The sequence below is a fragment of the Anabrus simplex genome, chromosome 1, assembly GCF_040414725.1.
Source record: "Anabrus simplex isolate iqAnaSimp1 chromosome 1, ASM4041472v1, whole genome shotgun sequence".
Taxonomy (NCBI): Eukaryota; Metazoa; Arthropoda; class Insecta; order Orthoptera; family Tettigoniidae; genus Anabrus; species Anabrus simplex.
This window is the reverse complement of record NC_090265.1, coordinates 1,078,095,616-1,078,112,337: the sequence shown is the minus strand read 5'-3', so window position 1 is coordinate 1,078,112,337 and position 16,722 is coordinate 1,078,095,616. Positions and strand designations below refer to the sequence as shown.

The window sequence follows — 16,722 nt, the reverse complement described above, 5'->3', positions numbered from 1 at the left end:
CTAAACATCTCAGAGGCACTATCATTCATGAGCAGCAGAAGAAATACCAAAAGACATATTCACAATGGACACCAAGGCTCCTCACAGCAGAACAGAAAGCCACTTGGATGGACTTGTCTCTCATGCACCTAATGCGACTTAATGATGAATGTGTTCTGTTTCTGCACTGTACTGTTTAAGGAGATCAAACATAGGTGAATTATGTGACACAGGAGAGATGAAGTGAGTTTCCATGTCATGGAAAACACCACTTGCAAGAAAGTACAAACAGCTCCACCTGCAAAGAAAGTTATGGCAACTGTCTTTTGGACAAGGGCGTGCTTCTGGTTGATTTCCTCACCATGGGAGTGACAGTGAATGCTTCACACTGGAGCTTTTGCATGTAGCAATTTGCAGAAAACAGCCTGAACTTCTCTCGACAGACACTGTGTTGCTGCCCAACAACACCAGACCACAATCAGCCAACAGCACTTGTAAACTGTCACACCACTTCCAGTGGGAGGTACTGGACCATCCTCCCTACAGCCACAAACTGGCACCAAGTGATTTCCATATCTTGAGACAGTTACAGAGGCGGATCAATGACAATATGGCCATTCAGCAGGCCATCATGAGATGGATTCAGGGACTGGACACATTTCTCCCATGCCGGCATCAATGTCTTGGTGTACTGGTGGAACATGTGCTTCAACAGGAATGGTGACTGTGTTGAACAGTGTATAGCATATCAGTGCTCTACTTCTGTATATCCTTATATCTACCTGTGATTTTTTTTTTCCTTGCGAGTTTGAAGCTACCTTGTGTATTACTCACGAGGTCATGGGGAATCCATCCCATGAATAGTTACTGTGACTTCTGTAAAACAGCTACTAGAGTTTGAATTCCCACCACATCAGTGACAACAGTGGAATCTAACTGTGACTACTTGCACTTCACTCAGCAACACAGTTCAATGTATCTTAACTAGATGTCTCTAAGTGCCACCTTTCTTTGTCAAGCTTGTACATGGCTCGTATGGTGTGATACCCAACACTAAGTTTCTTCAATGCCTCACATCTTGACAAGATGCCACTGTTAAAAGTCATTACGTGACTCCCCATAACCTGAAGGCTACGGGCTGTGCAGCAGTTGCTTGGTAGGCTAAGATACAACAGGGCTGGAGCACCATAGAGTTTGTTTTTGATTTGTTTCAATAATCATACTTTATAAATGCAAGGTACTTTTCAAGACAAAAAATTCCCACTCTATTTATATGATTTTCATATTTTTAGATTTTTGTCACTGTTAACTCATTATTTAAAAGATTACGGCATCTGTGTAGGTGCGACGTAAAACAACTTGTATTAAAAAATTTAAAAACATACAGGATTTGGTCCAATAGCCTAATGTATGAAAATGGCTCATAGCCCATATCTCAGAATGGTGTAACCTAAACCTTGTAATACGAAGCAGAACCTAATGCAATTCAACTATGAAGGTGGATGCACTATAATAACACAAGGAAGTTTGAATTAACTAGTCATAAATTAAATTAACAATATTTACTCTCTAAAATTCATTCAGCATATTAGCATTCAAAAATCCTAAATATAGGTCTACTATACAGTCAAATATTTACCTGCCAAAGCAGTATTCTGCCAACTCTGGCGTAATAAGGTGAACAGAAGACTAAGCCCAGTTTTAACTCCCATTTCAACCAAAGCTTGAGAGGCAGAACAGCTTCTTTCACCATTAGTATCACTACTCTCTGGTCTGTTTTCATTTTCATGACTAGTCAGCTGAGATTTCATCTGAAAACAAACAAAACAAAAATCACTAACAATGCACTGTAACATTCATTGTAAAAAAACAAAAACAAAAAAAACAACTAACTTCTAGGACAATGGTTGGAATTATGATTAAATCATAATCATATTTAAACATGAGGCTGCAGTACAGGCACGCTTGGCTCATCAGAAGCTCAAGACATTTAAAAACAAGACTACTGATATCACCTCTGAAGATGCTTAGGGGCAGGGGATACAATGTCTACACAAGGAAAATGTACCAGGTTAATTCCTGACTGCAAACAATGGCCGAGCATACGGCTAACTTTTCTACCTCATTTAGCATCCTCTGGAAATCAGTGGTAGAGTGTCCAACTCAATACCCCGAGTTAAAACCCGAAAGAGAAAGTCTATCTTTCTAAGACCAATAAATAGTCCATTCAGCACTCCATGCCATACGATGTCGGCATGTAATACATCCCTGGAGACACGCTTGGTACTTACCCGACAAGATTAATTAACAACTAGCCACAGGTCACCCAACAGGTCTCTTCGATCTCGAAGAGTAAATTAGTATATGTAACAACACTAAATAGCATCAATTCAAAATGTTGCACGCAGTAAGTTGGTTCATATGATTATTTTCCTTTTAGTGCCAACATTGCAGACAGTGGAAGCCTTTACCTTCTACTGGTACTCCAGGCACCTTTAGAATCCGTAGGAAGATGCAACACTTAAAATACAAAAATTCAATAAAAGTGTCCTCTTCCAAAAATAGCATTTTTAAAACAAAAATTTTCTCAAATTCTAGGTCTTCCTTAACTTCCTCTTATCTTTCATTTGAATCTCCACAGTTTGTTCCTCTATTTAATGATAGTATACCAAATGTGGTAAAACAAATGACAATGAAATGTTATTTGATTACACTGGAACAGTATGTATTCAAAATGTGTACTATCACGTGCCACACAATGCGCATAACTTTTCTGAAGATTATTAAACACATTGATATAACAGGCTGCTGTAAGGACACAAAAAATTATCTTCTCATGTAGTTCGGGAATATCTGTAGGTGGGTCATCTGTCTTCAAAATAGATTCTTTCAATATGCCTGGGCCAATGACCTAGATGTTAGGCCCCTTTAAACAACAAGCATCATCATCATCATTTCAACATGCCCCATATACCTGTATACGTAACTGGCGCCATGAGATCTGGGCAGTAGAAAGGGTGTGGGAATCTATTTCCATGAGAAATTAGGAGATCTCCAAAGTGTCATTGCAGAAGACTATGTGACTCCCACATGGTGCGAGCTGAAGCTCCATTTTGCTTGACAATGGTGCTTGTTGTTTAAAGGGGCCTAACATCTAAGGTCATCGGCCCTCCATTTTGCTGCATCCACTGTTGTTGGAAGGGAAAATGTCTGGCACGACAAAAACAGTGCAAATCCCTTATGAATGGGGCAATAATAAGGTCTCTGTAGACTACCTGGTACACTGTTTTATGGATCCTGTGCACATAGTCGATGAAATAAGGACCCAATATTCCATGACCAGACACAGCATAACAGATCATAACCTGTGCATTGTGCAGTGGTTTCTGTATAGATATCAGGCCATTCAAATCCTAAAAAAAAATGAGTTATTTGTTGGTTGATGTAAACATCAAGGTGAATTTAGCTTTCACCTGGAAACTATATAATGCAAAAGAAATCTGGAACCTCGTAGGTCATGGACAACACTTGGCCACAATACTGTAATTGGATTCGTTCACCCCTTTCTGTCAGATGTTGAGCAACTTGAATGTGGTATGCAAACCCACACAGCTTCGCAAACATCCATCAAGGAGACCTATCGCTCGAACTAAGTTTCAATGATATTCGCTGTAGCCTAAGCTTTAGGAACTGTAACACCTGTTGGAGATATCCACGATTCTCATTTGTGGTGACAGTTCTTGGGCGCCCTGTTGACCACTTTTGGTGATATACGACTGATCCCGTATGATGGAACGTGTCAACGACAGCCAATACTGTTCTGCTATTTGGTGCCTCCTGATTAAATCTTTAATGTGAAACACACTCAGCTCATTCTGATGTCCAACTCTGTATGAACGAATATAATGTTCCATGACAAACACCTTCTCCTCCAATGTGAGAACCATAGTTGCAAAAATCAACACAACACTGAATTCATAACATGTCAAGTATACACAATAAATAAACACCTCAATGCTAGGGAAATGTGAATAGCACATGGGCAATAATTTCAGTACTTTGTTTTGCCACATACCGTATTTCCCTGTTTGAGTCTGGTTTAAACTTCTAACAATCCTAATTTCTCCCCACTTATGTCTTGACAAAACTACAGCATTTAAAATAAGCCTGGACTGTTTCTACTTCTGCACTATACTAGAAGCAAACTAAATTTAATGTTTTACTATGGTTTCCTCATGCACATCTTTTACACCTGTAAGTTCTTTATGATTTGCCTTTCTCCATCAATATGCAGGCAATAAATATTTTAGTCCTCTCTCTTTGTCCGTATCAGGTTGCCATCTATACTTTCTGAATTGAGGGGCCCAGGAGTAAATAATGCCAAAGGACATGGCATGTTTAATAGAAATCCCAAACTTGTCAATGCTGTGATTCACTTGTGGTTGCTATTAAATAATAATATTAATAATAATAATTATCATCAGCATCATCATTTTACAGTTCCAGTTTCCCAGGTACTGTTGGCGAGCCTCTTCCATTCTCTATTATTGAGATAGGTTCTGTTATTAATGACGTCCTCCAGTGTCCTTCCCTGATCTGCAATGTCCATCTTTACGATGTCCATCCAGTGGGATCTTGGTCTTCCCACCATCAGTTTTACTGCCACATGCCTCTCCAAGTTAACATAAGCTGTCCTTGTTGTCTCCACCCTCATAAATAATTATTAAATAAATAAATAAATAAATAAATGAGTAAATAATGGTAAGGAACATGGCATGTTTAATAGCAACCACAAATGAATGACAATGCTGACAAATGTGCCACACCAAGGTCTCCTTGGGTCGCACCATTCTATTATCGCATTCTTTGGCGATGTCAATGACAACCAGTCTGTACAATGTTCCCTAATATGATGTGATATTCACTTCCCTTTGATGGATAGCGCTCTCTGAACATCGGAAATTCTCAAAGCATTTCTCTCTCTCGAATGATTATTCTTTTGCTCTCTCCTGAAGAGGCAACAATGTCTGGTGTGGTAAGGATTGAGACGTTCGACCGTGGTGTGACAATGTACTATTTAAATGGTATTTTGTGTGGAATTACTGTCTGCCCTACTGGACTGCCTGCCTGGAGTCAATATTAATTATATAGAGCCTATGGGTTCTGCTCTTCAAAATATATATTTATTACATTTTGGGATCTGTCATAGTTATTCTGATCTTGTGTTTTGATTTTCTGTTCTGCAGACTTTTATGTATTTCGCTCGATTGCGAGCTGTGTAAGTGGTGTGCACGCATGTGGCTTCGATTTGAGACCTTTGATTATTTTTCTTCAAATCTTCGGCAAGCAGCTTGGTCGATATTGTTTTGGTTTGACGCTAATGCTGTGCATTTCATGTTCACCTTCGAGTTAGGGTGATATGAATTTGACATGAGGCATGAATTGTGTGGGATGGTTATGATTGTGATTGGATGAGCCTGGGCTATTTTGCGGCGATCCAATATCACAGTCTGGGATTTTGTTCAAGCTCAGGTACCTGCGATCTTGTCTGTCATGCTGTACGGGCATGCTCGTATCGTGTGTTGACATTGACATTATACTAAGTTTTTTCCGTCATGGTCTCTATGCTGTGCGTGCGTGTATGTTTGTGAAGATTTGTGTTATTTTCAGTCTCTCACGGGTACTAGGTCAGCTCCTCTGTTACTCCTTTATTTACATTTGCTCTCAGCTTTAATTGCCTGATTAGTCATTTATTTTAAAGACTTTTCGTTTCTGTTTGTGTGTCATTGTTAGAAATGTTTGTTGATCTCAGTAACTATGGCAACCTCTCATTCTCCTTGCTTTTATTTTGTGTTATCTACTGGTTTGCCCTTTTGTTTTGCTCTCTGGGGATGCAGTATCTATGGAGCTGATTGTTGTGGCCCGCGACTTTTGAAATGATGATTGTGGCTCAAGTTTAGCATTATCGGAGGTCCCTTTTCGAGTGATTTTTTTGTGTGTGTGTGTGTGTGTGTGTGAAATGTGTTCTTTCACGCGAGTCCAACTTTTTACAACAGAGAAAGGAATGTTTTATGTTATGAACGAATTCACTGTTCCGAGAAAGATTTAGTTTGATTGCTAATTTATTTACCAAGCTTCGTAACGTTACTACAGCAACCATATTGATATTTGTTAAAACAATGTGTGTGGTCGGAAGGAAAGATGACTGCATGTATAATACTCTCTGGGACTGATTATGTAAGTACAGTAAGTTGTTCTCTGCATCCCCTGTTTGTTTTGTTCTTTATTCATTTGCATTTTATCGTGTTAATTTCATTCAATTCAATCTTTCATTGGGGGTTCATGCCTCTATAACTTCCATCCTGTAATTTATGAGGCACGGGTACAGTTCCAGGCAGTTTCTGGCCTGTTCCGATTGAGTCCACAGAGCTGAGGCAAATGGGTGAGTATATACAGTATCTGTATGTTTCATGTTTGTCCTTGCGTGTCCAGTGGACAAATTTGTGGTTGCTATTAAACATACCATGTCCCTTACCATTATTTACTCCCAAGCCCCTCAATTACTTACTCCTAAAAATCCGCTATTCGTTCTAACATGAATCATTTAGCACATTCCCTTCTAGCTGGTTAGGCAGTCCATTTAACATTCCATGTTGTACGATGTCTGGTGATCCCTGGTGGAACATTTGGTGTTCACCCAACAAAATTAAAAAGTCAGGCATAGATGCCCAAGAAAGATTTGGTTAACTCTGCCATCTGACAGGTCTACAGTAAAATAGAACATTGAAATTGACAAGCAGGCAGCCAGATGGCATCAAATTAAAATGCATATACATATGGTAGCTGAGGCCATACGATGATTATTTTTATTAATTTGTGGGAAGAAGTCCTGACTCAGTGAGATGCATTTAAGAGAGGTTAAATATGAGAGCCAACTGCCATAGCCGTGTTGAAACACCGGATCCCGTGAGATCTCGAAGTTAAGCAACACTGGGCGTGGTCAAGATGTGGATGGGTTGCCATGCACTGTTGGTGGGGGGTAAGGGATTGAGGGAGCGGAAAGGAACTGGCCACTCTACCATACGTAAACTCCAGCTCAGGCACACCTCTGCGGAGGTTCGGACCTGTCTTCGGGCAGAATACACTCTTACCCCTTACCCTTAAATATGAGAGACATGTTTCACTATCTCTACCCTGTTTCAGAGCAAAATTATGGTATTCCAAACACTCGTAAGACTGATATTAACTGAAGGTGAATTAAACACACATTATTATTATTATTATTATTATTATTATTATTATTATAGCTGTTGATTTAATCAATTAATTGAACTGATTAACCAAAAAATCTAAAATTCCAATTAACCGATCAATATTCTTTCACAGATTAAACGAACCAATTAAAACTGTAATGTGGTGAAGGAAAAATAACCGTTTTGCATGGCACAAAACCTGTGTAGAGTATTATAATTTGTCATTTGGTGTGCTAGCCTAAGCTATTCTATGACTGACAGGTAATTAAAATAAGCTGATGTTCATGTCTTTCTTTCAGAAACGTAAAAGCAATAATAACTCCTTAACTGCTTTCTTTTGAAACTAGGGTTATGACCATCGCTTTTACAAACTACTGGAAAGGAAATACTGGTCAGGCTATTGTAGTATATTCGCAGACCTTTAAAAAACACAGTCAGGCGGCATAATGGGTAGGGGTGGGGAAGTGGTGGTGGTGGTGATTATTGTTTTAAGAGGAAGTACAACTAGGCAACCATCCTCTATATAACACTAATCAGAGGGAAAAAATGAAAGGGATCCGACACTTTGAAAAATGAAGATCGGCCAAAGGAAGACAAGGGCTACGAAGGGCGTGGAAATGAAAGACTCCCTAGCCCTCGCAAACCTAATAGCGGCGGGGTCGGAAAAGAACAAGAGTTGACCAAGAGAGGTCGGACAGGACAGATGAAAGTGAGGAGCCTGGCACAAGTAAGTAGAGGCAACGCCAGGACTCGGCTAAGGGCCCGTGGTCGCCAACCCTCGCTTCAAAGTTCAGAGACCCTGAGGCCAGGGTGGGGAAGGTACCTGAAAGGACCGTCATTAAGGAATATCAGGAATTGCCAGGTAATGTGTGAATGGACAGATACCAACTGCTAGAAAGACACAGTAGAAAAATTGATAACTTAAACCTCAGTTCATGTGTGGTTGTCATTCAAAAGACAGTATATGTTCACATTCAGTGTTTGTGAACTTCAGTTACGGCCTATGAACCAATGCGAGGAAAACTTGGTAGAAGTTTCAAGTTTAAACTAAACCATTGTGGTAAAAGAGACAGACAGAAGAACAGTTTTGTAAGAAATGTTGAAAACTGTTCACTTATACTGGAAGTACAAGTAGTCTTCAATATCATCTTAACCCTGGAGAGGGCACGTAAATATAATCCTGTGAGGAGGCGCACACGGTGTTTCAGACCGGGTATTGGAAAAAAAATAGCACAAATTAAGCAAAAACTATTTTTAATGCTACGGAACTAGTAAATAATTTTGCACGAACTTGTAAATAATGTTCAAAGGTAATCTGACAAAACAAAAATTGGATATTAAACAAATGATGTTCATTCTGCGTCATCACTAGATTCTTGGCTTTCCATACTGCATCTAACACATGTCACTGCTGAGTGTTCTTTGTGAATATGTCACTGGCATACACGGCATCTAGGTTTTTCTGATGGTAGCCACTGATAGGCCCTTCCAGTTCTTGTGAAGCTGCAGAGGGCTGCTCTTCTTCAGACAATCCTAATATTTAGTGAATGTTCCTTTTTTTTTGCCCCGCTGGGAGAGTTTGAATACTGTTCTTGCACACAGCTGTTGGTTCAGTTCTTTCAAATAAATACACCTTTGAATGTTGAAGTTACCTTTTGCATGCTTGTAAATAATACACCAATTAATTTGGGTAATGTTCAAGATAGTAAAAAAAACAAAGTCATCGGCCAACGGTCGCTTGTGCGTGAAACTGAGTAACGCTCTTTTTAACTCTTTCGATTTCTCTTTCCCTGTTTCTATCTATGGTGTGTTGGACTTCACTATATACAAAGGCACTATTTTACACAAAAATAAAACAAAACAGACACATTCTTGGTATATTAACTGAAAAAATAAAGTAAAACTTAACTCATAAACATGCATACATCATGGGGCGCGCCAGGAGTTTTAGACAGGGTCCATCAAACAATGCATTTAGGCTGAAACTGAGGAGCATGAGGGGTGAATTGTTTACGCACACTGATAGTTGACGAGTTCGATGAAAGGTACCAAGGGGATGGAAGCTAGCGGCCCGCTACGTTAAGAACTAGGCTATAAACATTTATCTCTGAACCCGGTCTAAAAGACTGTGACGACATATTCATCCTTTCCAAAGTATTTTGCGTTATCAGTGTCACTACTAGTTATCTTCTCAGTCAACACAGGAGCGCCAAATAGTGAAGCCTGCGTGTCCTCCAATAAGGAAACTGAAATTATGAATAAAGTAGTGAAGTGGATTGTGTAGAATAGTAGGCCAGTCAACATTGTCTCTGATCGTGGTCTTGAATAGGTTTTACAGGAAGCTCTCAATTCTCCCACTTCACTCTAGAGACACAGTAAAGAAAAAATGTATGACTTACAAAGGTCAAATTTATTAAATGAACTGAATCAAGCAGAATTTGTTAGTCTCATGGGGAATTTTTTCGTCTTCCATATATAATTGTAGCTACTTGGGGGTCCCAGTTCATTGGATTGATTCAAATTGGGAATATCATAATTCAACATTGGAAGTTAAACAAGTTACAGAAAACCACAATCCAGATAACTGCACAGAAGTTTTTAAAGATGTAGTTCGATAATGGGGATTGGAAAATAAAGTTGTCGCTGTTTGCACTGACAATACAAAAAATATAATTCTAGGAGTTGAAATAACAAAGCAAGAAAAATTTTGGTGTACAGCCTGCACTCTACAATTAAGTTTAAATAAAGCTATCAAGGATGCTGCTATCAAAGCATTACCTCCAAAGTGCAGATAAATAGTGGGATTTTTTAAACAGAGTCCTTATCTAGAAAATCAGCTGATAATAAATTGAAGAACAGGGCCTTGATGCATGTAAATTGAAACAGGACATTCTGTAGTTACTCAATGAAATAGCACATATTTCATGTTTGAGGCTTTGTGAAAGCTATAAGGGGTATTATAGACATCCTATCAATCCACTCTTCTAATATCAGACCTCTAACGACAATTGAATGGGAGATGATAGAAAAAATTATTGTGTGTCTTCATCCATGTTTAGAAATATCAGACCTTCTTGGTACTTAGTAGCAAATATGTGACAAGGGGGAATGTGGAAGTCACGAGGTTCAGAGTGCTCTCGCAGACTTCCCTGAGTTACGGTGTAGGCTAGTGCTGCGAGCTGCTAATGTAAATAGTGAGCAAGGGGTGATCATTAAAGGATATTTCCATTTATGATGGATTTAACGCTGTGAATTTTATATCCAAAAGTTAATCAAATAATACCTCAAAAGAACATGCTATTACATACAATATGATGTGTGCTAAATAAGAGAAAGTTTGATGTTTTTAAATTTCCTTTTTACAATTTGCTTTACACTGCACCAACACAGGTAGGTCTTATGGCGATGATGGGATAGGAAAGGGCTAGGATCATGAAGGAAGCGACCATGGCCTTAACTAAGGTACAGCCGAAGCATTTACCTGATGTAAAGAAAGATTAATCCCCAAGGTCTTATGCACTGTGAGAATGTACTGACAAGTGATCTGACGAAATTGAATGACTACTTCCATAAATGGAGACTTCAACCTAACCCAAATAAAAATGAGGTTACTGCATTCCATCTAAATAATAAGGAAGCCCATAGAAAGCTACATGTGACTTTCGATGGAACCGAAGTACCGCATAACTACAATCCCAAATATCTAGGAATCACTCTGGATCGGTCCTTGACATTCAAACAACAGTGCATCACGTTATCTAAGAAACTTGGCTCCACAGTGAATCTAGTCCGCAAGATTGCCGGAAGTAGCTGAGGTGAGGACGCCAATACCCTACACACTGCTGCACTTGCTCTTGTGTATTCTGCTGGTGAATACTGTGCTCCTGTAGGGCAAAACAGCATTCACACAACAAAGATTGATGTCCATCTTAATGAAGCCATGACAGTTATCACTGGTACTGTCAGATCTACTCCCATTCAGACCTCTGAGTGGTGACAGCGTTGGCATGAACATCCACCCAACAACGCTCACTTGGTTCAAGATCCAACAAAGAAGGTTGAAGGATTCCAACTGCCGCGTCAAACCTAGTCGAAGCTGAACCGAATTAGGACGGGTCAAGGGAGGTGTGGCTACATGTTGAAGAAATGGGGTTTCCATTTGTCTGCTGACTGCGACTGTGGTGCGGAGGAGCAGACAATGGAACACATCGTTACGGAGTGCCCACTTTGAGCATTTAACGGTGATCTGAGGCTTCTACATCAAGTGACTCCGAGTGCTCTGGACTGGTTGTCAAATTTGGACATTTCCATTTGATATATTTTTTTTTGTGTACTTGTTAAGGGTGTTAAGTGGGGGCTAAGACCCAAAAACAAAAATATGATGAAAAAGCTTGTTGTTTAAAGGGGCCTAATATTTAAGTCACCCTAATGGTACAAAATGAGACAAAATGTAATGACAATTTAAAAGTCCAAAATCATCCAATGACCAGAATTCAAAACATGATGAAGAATGAATGAATGGATATGAATTTAAAACAGAGGATCTGACCAGTAATGCCCTACATTCCCAGAAACTAGCATTAAACAATAGTATTACTGACCAAGGGACTGCTTCTAAAGCACAATTCTGAATCGATGATGCTTGTCGCCTAAAGGGGTCCAAAATCCAGGTCATCGGCCCATCATAATGGTACTTATGACTAGGAAAGTAGAACCATGGTATTTGCCATGTTGCGCTACTAATCAAAAGTAGCGTAGAGTCGCGGTATTCCACACATCATGGTACTACTCACAGGTAAGGTAATGCACACATGTAACACAGACCTATAGTGTTTCTCACCTTGTGGCGTCATTTACAGGCAACGCAAACCTATGATGTTCCTCGCATAGGTTTACTAATCACAGGGACTTGTACTATCCCGTGGCATTCCTCACATCGTGGGTACGAATCATAGGCAAGGCAGACCCATGGTGTCGCTCATTTAGTGGTACCAATCACAGGTACTGTAAAACTCACCCTGATTCACACAATGTCGCTACTAATCGCAAACCTATTGTGTACCTAAAATAGTGGTACTACGCGCAAGTAAAAGCGACCCATGGTGTTGCCCGCGTGGTGGTACTAATTACAAGTAGTGTCATGGTTCTAATTCGATCATCCCTTGGTTGCCCCTTTTACTAGCCTCTTACAACAGGCAGGGGATACCGTAGGTGTATTCTTCACCTGCATCTCCCAGCTACAGGGAGAAAACAAAAATACCCATTCCTCCAAAACCATTTAACATACAAAGACAACATTCCAGATGGCAGTATATATTTTTAAAACCTACATATAAAATAGTAAATATTGTAAAATATATATTGTAAAACAATCCACCCCCTAAGGGATTAAATGAGATTAGCTCCGGAGACGAAATTACTCATCCCTCCAAAACCGTATATATTGTAAAACATTCCACCCCCTAAGGGATTAAATGAGATTAGCTCTGGAGACGAAATTACTCATCCCTCCAAAACCGTTTAACGTACAAAGTTGTAAATTTGCAAGGTTATTCTTTTATGACCAAGTTGTCAAATTTGAGGTACTTCAAACTGTTTTAATAATAATAATAATGATATAATTGGTTTTACGTTAAACTGGCTACTTTTATGGTTACCGAAGGCACCAAGGTGCCGGAATTTTCTCCCATGGGAGTTCTCTTACGTGCTGGTAAATCTACTGACACGGGGCTGACATATTTGAGCACCTTCAAATGCCACCAGACTGAGCCAGGATCGAACCTGTCAACTTGGGCTCTGAAAGACAGTGCTGTAACCGTCTGAGCCACTCAGCATGGCTTCACAATGTTTCACTCCAGAGGAGCTTGGATGGGGGGATGACAATCAAAATATACATTTTTCCAAAAACCTTTTCACATACAAACTTAAAATTTTACACAAAGGTTGGTCTTCTGCGTCCTCGATGTTAAATAATAAATAGTTTTAAAACATTCTACCCTAAAACAAAACATTCATTCCCCCCATTACTGTTTGACATATTAAGTCAAAATTGACAGGTTCCTCGTATCTTCACCCTAGATGTTAAATAACATAGGGTTTTAGACCATTCCATTTGCATAGTGTTCAAATGAGTGTTAGATCCAAAAATAAGCATTCCTTCAAAACTGTTTGATGTAAAAACCGAGTGTGTATCTTAAAGTCTACCCGACTGTGGACTCTTCAAAATTTAAAACTTTGAAAGACAAAATTTCAACTTAAAACTGTAGCAAAGCATGGGTACCTTGATAGTACTGTATATGAGAATTAACTTTTAAATGTTTGAACCAATACCCAGTACAACTACATATCTCTAATTTGGTAAAATATGTGTTTATTTGTAACTGAATGTGAAACCTAAATTTGGTAAAAATAGAATCAAAACTGAAGAAGTTTCAAAATTCAGTCAACTTCCCCCAATATTTTTCACAGGAAATAATTCGGATTTATTTACAGGAAGAGCGAAATCTGGAATCGGCACAAAATTATCAGGTTACAAGAACGTACTATTGTAATTAACAAGGGCAGTCTGCCTCTATGGTGTAGGGTTAGCATGGTTAGCTGCCATACCTGGAGGCCCGGGTTCGATTCCCGGCTCTGCCACTAAATTTGGAAAGTGGTACGAGGACTGAAACAGGGTCCGCTCAGCCTCGGGAGGTCAACTGAGTAGAGGGGGTTCAATTCCCACCTCAGCCATCCTCGAAGTGGTTTTCCGTGGTTTCCCGCTTTTTGTTCAGGCAAATACCGGGATGGTAACTAACTTAAGGGCATGGCCACTTCCCTATTGTTTCCAATCTTTCCACTGTTTAGCACAGCAGTGCAGGTGAGGCTGTCTGGGCAAGGTACTGGCCCTCCTCCCCAGTTGTATCCCCGACCAAATGTCTCACGCTTCAGGACACTGCTCTTGAGGCGGTAGAGGTGGGATCTCTCACTGAGTTCAAGGGAAAAACCAACCCGTGAATGGTAAACCGATTAAATAATAATATAATAAACAAGACAGTGTGTCGGTACTGATTTCAAGGCACTGGCTTTCGCAAATGATGTGATGATTTGGGGTTGCACAGAGCATGAAGTACAGCAGAAACTAGAGGTCTGGAACAACCAATTTAAGGAGTTTGGCCTAAAAATTAGCCCTACAAAGACGGTAGCCATGAAGGTTAGCAGACAAAGATGAAGTATGAATATTATGCTGAATGGAAAGAAGGTAGCAGAAGTTGATCAGTTCCAATACCTTGGCAGCATTGTAACTCAAGATGGCCATTGCTCAGATTAAATCACCAATAGGATTCAGAAAGGAGCTCATTTGTACCATCAAGTCAGGAACCTCCTCTGGGACAGCCAAATTCCTTTAATATCTAAGAAAACTCAGGCCTACTTTGTACCAATAAGAACATACAGTCTGGAAAATTGCACCATCAACAGAAGGGATAACAGCAGACTGCAGAAATGAAATTCCTGAGGTCAATGCTGCAGAAAACGAGACAAGATAAGGTCCGGAATGAAAGGGTCTGCGAAGACATCCAAGTGAAACCACTCAACAAAATTCTAGCAACATCAAGATTTTGAGATGGTTTGCTCACTTGAAGAGGGTAGCACGAAAATGGTTTGACAAAGATCTGGGGGGAAAGCAACCTAGGGGCAGACCAAGGACACGATGGATCTCCCAAATAAAAGATAATCTGCAAGGAACAGGAATGGAAATGAGTAAAGTTGAAGAAGTGTACTTACATAGACATAAGTGGAGAGCGCTCTTGCACTGCACCTGGGAAACTGGAGACTGTCAAATGATGATGATGATAATAATAAAAAAGACCTTTTTAATGTCTGCTTTAATAATTGCAACACTGTCATTTTCAAGGTATCAATAGACAGTACTCCTTCATTCAGTTCACAGCCAGTACCCATTTTTGTCTTTTATATTTCATTTTGAACTCGAAAAACTTAACACTGGATTGCTTTGATATTCTGAATTACGACAGTTCAAGACACAACAGTGTCGTTTAGCATAATGAGGATTTTCCATATTGCCTCTATATGTAAATTATGTGTTACAATACACTATTAAATAGACAAATAACAGATATTTCCATCAATCAACACCACAGTCATGTATTAGTTAAACCAGCATGGCCTGCATACCACCTTACTATTTTGCCACCTTTAGCGCCAGTAGTCACTTGCACGTTGTATTGCTTTGAAATTGACTTTAAAATTATCTGCGTTATTCTGATGTCGATCTTTGGTACATAGCTAGATTTAAAAGGACTCTTGTAAAAGATTTCATTTAAAAAACCAAGCTGCAAAGCGCAACAGCCCCAAAGGACCATGGCCTACTATGCGACCGCTGCTCAGCCTGAAGGCCTGCAGAGTTTGAAGTGTCATGTGGTCAGCACGACTAATCCTCTCGGCCATTATTCTCGGCTTTCTAGACTAGGGTAAAATATTTAATGGCTAGGATAAATGATTGGTGTAATTTGAAGACATACCAGGAAACTACTGCTCTCGATCACAGATTTAGATATCTTCGAAGTATTGAAAAAAAGGACTGGGAATAATTTTGGAGAGAGATGTGGACCAACAATGAGAACAGGATTCTCATCATGCCATTTTGGTTTTGAGGTCGGCACCACCTGTGATGGAGACTGCAGTCTACAAGTCGTTGGCAGAACTACAGTAGAAGTTGACTTCACAGACCCTCTGCAAAGGTGAAAAATTCATTCATTACATCTCGCATGCATAGAGAAAAAATTGCTTTCAATTCTGGCTATTTGAGTTTATGAGAGAGTGTTCAGTGATGCTGGAAATATTGTTATTAACCCCTTCAGTCCTGAATTATCTTCCAGCGTCGAAAAAAAAATCTTTTTGCAGCCTTGCAGACTCCTTAGGATTCTTTTAACCCATATTTGAACAAAAACGTTTTCTTTCGGGAGCTGACTTCCTTCTTACAGAATACTGTTGATAGCATCTGCAGGCTCACTGCATTAGCTTTACTGCAACTTGATTCAACCTCACTTACTATATTACCATCCTGGGAGAACACACATCCTAAATACTTGAAATTATCTACCTATTCCAGCTTTCTTTCACCAATCTGACATCCAATTCTCCTGGATTTCTTACCTATTGACATCAGTTTAGTCTTCGAAAGGCTAATTTTCATACCATACTCATTGCACCTATTTTCAAGTTCCAAGATATTAGACTGCAGGCTTTCGGTACAATCATCCATTAAGACCAAGTCGTCAGCATAGACCAAAGTGCTTACTACATTTCCACCTAACTGCCACTTACCTTTCAGCAGATGATCCATGTAAACTACGAACAACACAGGTGAAAGATTACAGCCTTGTCTAACTCCTGCAAGTGCCCTGAACCAAAAACTAATTCTACCATCAATTCTCACTGCAGCCCAATTGTCAACATAAATGCCTGCGATTGATTTTAATAATCTACG

General features: G+C 39.6%; 1 protein-coding gene across 1 annotated transcript in view; it reads right to left on the bottom strand.

The window, feature by feature from the left end:
• Positions 1-16,722, bottom strand: part of LOC136858059 (probable E3 ubiquitin-protein ligase HERC1) — an 850,878-nt gene that overhangs the window by 829,220 nt on the left and 4,936 nt on the right. Inside the window, exon 2 of the mRNA XM_068225263.1 lies at positions 1,619-1,790. Within this exon, the coding sequence (XP_068081364.1) occupies positions 1,619-1,790 (172 nt within the window). The remainder of the gene's footprint in view (positions 1-1,618; positions 1,791-16,722) is intronic.